General features: G+C 53.8%; 1 protein-coding gene across 1 annotated transcript; it reads left to right on the forward strand.

Moving 5' to 3' along the window:
* The first annotated feature begins 360 nt into the window (after positions 1-360).
* On the forward strand, positions 361-2,319 carry LOC310923621 (uncharacterized protein). Its single transcript, XM_083885547.1, has one exon. The coding sequence runs from the start codon at positions 362-364 to the stop codon at positions 1,280-1,282; it is 921 nt and encodes a 306-aa protein (XP_083741673.1). The 5' UTR covers position 361; the 3' UTR covers positions 1,283-2,319.
* The last annotated feature ends 6,684 nt before the right edge of the window (positions 2,320-9,003 follow it).

Raw genomic sequence — 9,003 nt, forward strand, 5'->3', positions numbered from 1 at the left:
GTTGCCCCTCCACATGCAGCAGGTTACTAGGAGGGGGATCCATGATTTTCATGGGGGTAAATTTCGTGTTTCTGAGCTTTATTGGTCTAAATATTGATGTTCTGGTTTTTTGCCAGGGGTGGAATCTTTGTATTTTAGAAGAGATTTTCCCTGAGTCTTGATGTTTGGGGAGTTTTTTAATTTTATCTTGATGTTTGGAGCACTTTTGGGCTGAATCTTGGTGTTTTGGAGGTTATTACAGACATAAGGTGCCCACTGATTTCTTGAGAATAACTTGGGGAAAGAGGAACCCCCAGCCTAAGGTGCTTTCCATTTGTTTTTTCCCCAAAACCAGGATTTGTCATTCCCAAGCCTTGGCCAGATGGAGAAGGAGGAAAAGCCCCGGAGATCCCGCAGGAGGAGGGGCTGCAAACCCAGCCCAGGGAGCTGCGAGGAGGAAAGAGCCGCCCTGTGCCAGGAGGGCGGCCGGAGATCCAGGCGGAGCTCAGAGCTGGTGGAGAAGCCTCATGGAGGGGAGAAGCCCCACAAGTGCCTGGAATGTGGGAAGGGTTTCAGCTACAGCTCCCACCTGATCCGGCACCAGAGGATCCACACTGGGGAACGGCCCTATGAGTGTGGGGAATGTGGGAAGAGCTTCAGCGACAGCTCCACCCTGAGGAAACACCAGGTGATCCACACTGGGGAATGGCCCTTTGAGTGTGAGGAGTGTGGGAAGGGTTTCACCCGGAGCCCCCACCTGATCCAGCACCAGGTGATCCATACTGGTGAACGGCCCTTTGAGTGTGGGAAATGTGGGAAGAGGTTCAGTAACTGCACCAACCTTATGCGCCACCAGGTAGTCCATACTGGGGAACGGCCCTATGAGTGTGGGGAATGTGGGAAGAGCTTTGGATGGAGCTCTCAGCTGAGAAATCACCAGTGCATCCACACCAGGGAGAGGCCCTACGAGTGTCCTGAGTGTGGGAAGAGGTTTCAGACCAGCTCCCGTCTCCTCGTCCATCAGCGGATTCACACGGAGGAGAGGCCCTTCCGCTGCCCCGACTGTGGCAAGGGCTTCAAGCACAACTCCACCCTCACTGTGCACCGGCGCATCCACACCGGGGAGAGGCCCTACGAGTGTCCTGAGTGTGGGAAGGGCTTCTCCACGAGCTCTCACTTGACCCAACACCAACAGAGGTGCCATAAGGGAAGCCCCGCGAGTGCCCCGAGTACGGGAAGAGCTTCGTGCGCTGCTCCAGCTCCATCCCCCATGGGAGGATCGGCGTTGGATGATCCCCAGTGACCCCGTTGGGCAGAGCCCTGGTGATCCGTGGTCCTGGTGATCCGTGTTGGGAAGACACCTGGCTGGGGGGGCTGCACTGGTTCCTGAATCCCTGTGGGCACCTGGATGAACACAGGGGCAGGAACATCCATTGGGACACAGACGGACATTGGGAATTCCTTGGGGGGAGCAGACTTGTTGTCTTTCAACCCCAGAAAATCTTTTGTGTTCAATTCTGTCTTCTGGGGGTATGGGAAGACAGATGTAGTGCTAAGGGCAATCCTGCCCCTATATATTGCAGCTGTGTTAATTACTGAAGAGTGAGAACAGCCTTGCTCTCACAGCTATGGGTGTGATACAAAAGTGAGTTAGTTGGTAGAGAGTCAGTTGGCATCTGCTGGCCGTGCTGTGAGGAGGAAGGGACAGGAGGCTGGGCAAGGGACAGATAAGGTGAGCCACTGCATGAGGGACAGACAGGGTTCAGTGGCTTTTCTAGGGACAGGAAGCAGTGAGCTGGAACTGCCAAAGAGAGAAGAAGGAGAAAAAGAGCCTGAGCTGTGTGGAACTGCCTGGAGGATTGCTACATAGAAAAGGTATGAAGAACTTCTAGATAACAAGGTGCTGATACTTGAAGGCCTCTGAAGTTTTTGTGAAGCACTCTGAGTTCATGGCTGTCTCAACTCCAACATGGGGGCATCAATAAATACTGGATAGTCTTGGAGGTGTTTTCCAACCTCAGGGATTCCATGATTTTGATTTCCTATTGCCCAAGAGTGTCTTCCACAGCCAAATGGTGATGATCTGGGGCAAAGACCAAGATTTTGGAGATTGTGGTGGAAACCCCTCCAAAAATGGTACTTCCCTCCCATCTAAGCATGTGGATCCTCAGCTGGCCCAGACAGGGAAATCCTTTTCTTTTGGCCTTCATTTGCTTTTCCTTTCTCTTCATTTAAAATATCCAACACTGTGGTAAAAATAAAGACATGGAACTAAGACATGGTTGGGATGACAGGGGACATAGACATGGAGAGTGACATGGGGACACATGGATATTTGGGGGGTACATGGTCATTCATGGGGACACGGGGAAACATGGGCACAGATAAGGACGTGGGGGACAATGACAGGGATGGAAACATTGTGGGGAGACAGCCACGGGTGAGGACAGGGTGGGACACGGCCAGTGACATGTGGGGACATGGCCATGGCCGGTGCCATGGGGGGAACTTGCAGGGGCTGTGGGGGATGCTGGGTTTGAGGGAGCTGAGGGTTCCTGGGAAGGACATGGGGCTTGCTGAGGGCTTTGGGGAGCCCAGGCCCAGCGGCTCTGGCTGTGCTGGGAGACCCTGGGGGAGGTTCTGGGGCAGCTGCTCCCCGAGATCAGGGCAAACTTCAAAGCTTTATTGGGAACACTGGGAGCAGCTGGGCGGGGACAGAGTGACAGCAGGGCTGGGGGGACACACGAGGCCCCCAAAATCATCTCGGGGACGGAGCGGGGGATCCCGGCCGGGCCCGAGGCCACGGGGAGGGGCTGCGGCCGCCGGCGGCTCAGGAGCTCTGTGGGCAGAGAAAAGGGGCTGAGCCCGGGCTGGGGGTCCCGGGGGGGCACACACGCTCTGGGGGAGGGGTGACACGACCCCCGGAACCCCCCCTCACCTTCTTGCACAGGCAGAGTCCCAGCCCCAGTGTCAGGAAGACAAAGCCCAACACGAAGCCCCCGATCCCCGTCAGCATCTTGGGGGGTGCGGGGGCAGCTTTCGGGGGCGGGGGGGCGCAGGATCCGGGAAACAGCGGCGGCTGCTGGGAAGGGACTTGGGACGGAATGTGACAGGCTGGGATGGACTGGGACAGACTGGAACACCAGGATATACCAGGGCTGGGACCCAGCGGGACCAGAACTGGGGCACAAGGGATCATATGGGATTTATTGGGACCACACTGAGGACTACTGGGAATATGCTGAGGGCAACTTGGTGCTGTTGGCATATACTGGGCATGATTGGGATCGTACTGGGAGTAACTGGAATTATACTGGGAGTGACAGGAACTGTAGCAGTGGTGAAAGGGCGCAGTTGGAAAGATGCAGGGGGCAGCTGGGGTCATACTGGGATTGTACTGGGACCGACAAGGTCACACTTGGAGTGACTGGAATAATATTGGGAGGATCTGGGCATGGCAGGGATCATACAGGGAGTGACAGGGATCAAACCAGACTCATACTGGTAATGTCTGGAAGTTACTGGGATCATACTGGGGGTGACTGGACTCATTTTGGGATCATGCTTGGTGCAACTGGGACCACGATGGGGCCAAATGCCATCCTAGAGGGAGTGACTGGGAGTGAGTGGGTTCATACTGGAAGTGTCTGGGGCCATACTGGACTCCTACTGGGAGGGATTGAGAGTGAAAGGAACCATACAGGGCATGATTGGGAGGAGCTGGGACCATGTTGGGGACAACTGGGACCTTATTGGGAGTGACTGGGACCATAAAAGCTTGAATGGAGTTTCTATCCTGAGACATTCCCGGGGTGCAGCGGCAGCTCCACATCCCCAGCCTGGGGGGTCAGAGCAGGGGAACCTCTGGCAGCACCTTCAGGGCACAGCCGGGGCAGGAAGGGCTGTGGGACGGCTCCTCCTGCAAACCTCCGGGAGGGGGACAAGGGCTGGGGGGAAATAGACAATAAACAGAGAGACATTGCTGCAGAAGGGCCTCATATTGCCTAAACTAAAGTGTCCAGTACCAAGTAACACCTTGAGGTTATGGAAATTCCAGAGCCCAAGTTGGATTCCCCCGTTTGAAGCTGAAGGAGGAGCTCCACTCGTGACTCTGCTTCATAACGACGAATGTGAAAATTCACCACAATTCCCGGTTCCCTCCCTCCTCTGCCCAGCGGTGCAGGGAGAAGGGATGGGAGTTACGGTCAGTTTGTGCCGCTGCTTCCCCCTTTAGGGACAGGAAGCCTTGCCCTGCTCCGGCGTGGGATCTGTCCATGGGGTCAGACCCTGCCCTGTCCAGCGGGGTCCCTCCCCAGCCGTGCGGTCACTCCTCGGCCCGGCCCTGAGGCGCGGGGCAGTCCCGGGGCAGCCGCGCTGCGGCCCCGTCAGCGGCACCGCCGGTTCGTGCCGGGCAGGAGCGGCAGAAGGAGCCGGGCGGCGGCGGGGGCTCGATCCCGCCCGGAGGAAGAAGAGGAAGAGGAAGGAGCCGGGGCCGCCTGCGGTGTCCGATCCCCGGGGAGCAGCGGGGAGGCCTCGGGGAGCGGCGGCGGGCGGGGCCCTGTTGGAGCCGCCCCGAGGGGTTTGTGCCGCCCCGGGTCCATGGAGGAGTCGCTCGGCGAGACGGGCGAGGTGGGAATGAAAGAAGAGACTAAAATAGAGAGAAGAGATTAAAATAGAGAAAAGTGACTCACATGCAATCAACGGGCTGCACCAAGGGCATCTCTCCCACTCGTGTCTGAAGCAGCTGCACCGAAGCACAGGCATGGGGTGAACACAATAAAATACAGAGAATAGAGTAAAATAGAATAAAAAAACTACACTGGGGGGTCCCTGGTGCCCGGTGTCACTGAAGAGCCGCTCTGTGGGATGGGCACTGCTGGGTGTGAGCAGAAGGGCAGCGCCGAGGCGGGTGCAAGGTGTGAATAGAATTGAACATGGAGAATAGAATAAAATACAAGAAAAGAACCGCACTGAGGGTTCCGCGCCGCCCGTGTCACGGAAGAACTGCACCGAGAGTGGCGAGAAGCAGCGGCAGTAGAGAATAGAATAAAAAATAACAAAAACCGCACTGGCAGTGGCTGCTCCCCAACACTAAAAGAGCAGAACCGAGGGCTGGTCGGGGCAGCACCGAGGGGTCTGTTGCCTCCTCCGAGGCGTGACGACCTGGTTTGGGAATGGCACGGCGACCACCTCAGGTCACTCGGGCCAAGAGCTCACAGACACCAATATGGTGGACAGCAAATGGCGTTTATTCACGAGTTACATGGCAATATATAACCTGTGTTTGTGTCGTCACTTCCTTCTGCTTATGGAACTGGCCTAACTATTGGCTGACATAACATAACAGACAGCAACACTTATGGGGGAAGGGTAGCCCTGTCTTACCGTACAGCGCGATATCTTCCGTTCGCTCGTCCCTGTCTACCGCAGTCTTGTGGCGGTGCGTGTCCTCCAATGCTCGGCCAGCCCCGACACGCCCCCACAGGATCTATAGTCAGTGGCATCTTGGCTGCCCACCAGCCCTGCCGTGTTGCGATGGTAGAGGAAGAAAGACGGGACCCTCAAAGGCTTAACTAGAACTGAGGTTTATTGGGCAGGAGGGAGGGAGCCCTCACCCGAAGACCAGTGCCTCAGAGAGACCCTGAATCTCAAGGGGGAGAGGGTTTTATACAGTGGGTGGAACTCAGGGTGGGTAGACATACAACCAATGGGGTATAACTGGGGAGTGTCTGCTGACATAACATGCATTGGCATCAATCAATGAACAGGAGGTAGAAGGGGAAAGCTTGCAACCCAGCCAGTCCCCAGAGATCTCCCATCGAAGCTTCTGGACCTGGGGGACAGGTCCTTGTTGGAGTCCAGGGCATCCCTCTGGGTGCCCTGGGAAGTCACAGACCTCGGTAGAGAGGCCTGGGACCCGAAAATGAGGGTCTGGGGTCTGTGCAGGGGGATTTGCCTGGCACAGAGCCCAGGAAGACACAGGCTTTGATTTTGGTCCTTGAGAAAAACATCCAACAGAGAGAAGAATTGCGAGTCACAAAGGTGTTACAGAGAGTAGTGTAGTTATCACTGTGCAGAAGATTTTGTAGTTTTGGGTTTTTAGAATGTAGATGCAAAGGGACAAGATGGTGATTTTAGGGCAGTGCCCTGGGTTCTTCTTCTTCTCCCTTGGCATCCATTGTCTGCAGTGATGTGGGCACAAAGTAGTTTCAGTGGATTGGATCAGAGTAGACATGACCCTGTTAGTGCAGGTGATAGACATTGGCACAGAATTGTAAACAATGGGTACGTAGTGATCTGTATAAGAGGCAGCGACCTCCCATCACAGGGGGAGTCGCCTCGTGTCCAGGCTGCTGTGAACACCTTGGCCGGACACACAGAATTGTAAGATAAGAACTAATAAACAACGCGAGAAACCAGAAAACCAAGACCTTGAGACTCCTCATCATTCTCGCTCTGAACACCGAGCACCGAGCTCAGCACAGAACACAGAGACACAGAGTCAGACAGCAGACCCTAAATCCTTCAGGGGTCAAGAGGGAAAATCACTCCCTTCGCGCCCACACGAACCACCAGCCAGCCTTGGAATCTCGGGTGAGAAACAACCGACTAAAACCCGAGATTTGGCGTCCCTGGGTGGGCACAGGTGTGGGCAGAATCGGTGCTTTCCAGTGGACACAGCAAGACCTCTGAAGGAAGGAAGACAAGCTGAGAAGACAGGGGAAGAAATCTCTAACCAGAGACGGCAGCTGATTGCAAATTCACCTCGGACGGACGAGTTCCAAGGGCCCAGGACTCGTCTCCTGAAATCTGCAGGTCGGTGATCAGGAAACCTCCGAACTGAATTTGAGAACACCTGCACTGCATTCTTCGATTTTGGTAAGACAGCTGAGTTTAGAACACGGGAGGAGGGAACTCTAAGGGAAAAACCTTCTCCGTGCAGCAGCAGTGTAGCGGGGAGGGAGGAATGAAACACCTCACCCGCCGGCCTGCAGCCAGCACCGGGTTTGTCTGTGGCCAGCAGCAGCAGCGGGTTCTTTTGCTGGCCGGCAGCCAGGCAGGTCCTGTCGTCTGTTATCAGCAGACGGGTCTCATACACCTCTTACAGGAGGTGGGGAAGGGGAGAGCCATCAGCCTCCCCTGGGATTTAATAGGAAAGGGGAGATACCAGCACCCTCAGGATTACCGCAGGGAGGTCAAAAAACCCTCGAGACAGGAGAGTCAGCAGGTCTCCTTGAGTTTAGCACAGAAAAGCCAACAACTTTCCCTGGGTTTGCCACAGTCCTCAGGAATTCAGTCCCGGAAATTCGTCTCGGGAAAGTCAAAACTTCTAATCCATCCCGAGATAAGGACATGCTTGTTTTGGAGGCGTGTTCCGTGAGCACGGGACACTTGCCGCAGCAGTGGGGGAGGGAGAGGTGAGACAAAGTGCATCCAGGAGTCTTTGCAGCCCCCCTCAGACACAGCGCGTTCAGACACAGCCTGAAAGTTTTCCACTGCCCTTTCCCCTTCAGCCCAGGGACAGACAGAGAGAGGGGGGAAGGGGGAGTGGAGGAGACACCGGGAAAACAGGGAAAACAAGCCCAGATCGCGTCAGTGGTGAGAGATAACACTGCGGCGTGTGCGCGCGAAAGCGATCGCGACTGGGGGCGGCCGGGGAGTGCCCCGTGTCGGGACAGCGCGGGGGCGGCGCGGGCGGAGCAGGGCCTGTGTCCCGGACAGGAGCCGGGACAGGCAGAGTTGGAAACTACAAACCCCAGAAAGCCTTGCGGTTGGTGCATGCGCAGTGGCAGAGCCAAGATGGACGGCGCAAGTGCAAAGCGGGAAACTACAAATCCCAGAAGGCCTTGCGGCAGGCAGAGAGCGAGTGGGATGCAGCTGGAGCAGTGGGATCGCTCCAGGCGGGACAAACCCCGACAGAGAGCGAGACGCGGGCAGCGCCGGGGCGGCACAGGCAGTGCCGAGGCAGGCGGTGCCAGCGCAGGCAGGACCGGGGCAGGCAAAGGCAGAGCAAGCAGGGAGGAGGCGTGGCCAGGGCGGAGAGTTTCTCCAAGGCGCCACCCCCTCAGAGCGAGCGCTGCGAGCCTGACCCCGCCCACAAGCGGCACTTTGACATTGTCAGTCCAGTTCCCGCAGGTTTTCCTTTCAGCAAAAGGTGGCCAAGTTTCCCTTGAATCCACTGCACACACCCTTTCTTCATTTATCCTTCGGCTACATGCTGGCTTTACCCTTTTATTGGAGTTTTAAGGTCTCCACTCCTCATCCAGGACAGGGAGGGATGCCGGGGAAGGCAGTAACCCTCGGGGTTAGGAGGGGCTGCATTCAGGCAAAATAATAATAATTCAATTAAAGTTACAGGTTTTATGAATTCAGAAGCAGAGATCCGGAAATCATTGGATGTTTGCAAAGCAGCTCATGATCAGAAGCAAAAGACTTATTGTCATGACATGGAAAAGGATTTTTGATTATAGTGTTGATGTATTTGGATCCAAGTTGATTTGTGTTTTAGTATTGTATTGACATTAGAAGTGATTTCTATGTGGTTTTAAGTTTAAGCCTTGTTAAGTAAGTAAAGTTGAATTTAAGATAAGGATTGATAAAGTTTAAGTGATAGATTTATATTCTATAAATTTAAAGTTTTATTGTATGTAGATTTTAAATGTATTTTTTATTAAGCTAAATAAGTTTTAAGAGAAGTTTTAAGATAATAAGTTAAGTATATTAAGTTATAAGATAGATAAGATAAATAAGAGAATAAGTTTTAAGAGAATAAGTTAAGTTTTAAGTTAAGTAAGTTAAAGTTAAGATAATAAATAAGTTAAAATAATAAGGTAATAAGTAAGATAAGTTGGTAAAATAAAATAAGTTTAAGATAATAAGTTTTAAGTAATAAGTACTGTGAATTGTATCATGATACATTTCAAAATTCTTCTTTATGTTCTTTAGTTGTTTAAGCATTTCATAATTGTTGTTGCTAAGAGCTTTGTTCCGAAAATGTATTAAAGGATATTACTCTAGATAAGG

This window comes from Zosterops lateralis (genome assembly GCF_965231275.1).
Source record: "Zosterops lateralis genome assembly, contig: HAP1_HAP1_SCAFFOLD_145, whole genome shotgun sequence".
Taxonomy (NCBI): Eukaryota; Metazoa; Chordata; class Aves; order Passeriformes; family Zosteropidae; genus Zosterops; species Zosterops lateralis.

Excerpts from the sequence above, each read along its gene's own strand:
- LOC310923621 (XM_083885547.1), top strand. The coding sequence starts at position 362 with ATGGAGAAGGAGGAAAAGCCCCGGAGATCCCGCAGGAGGAGGGGCTGC.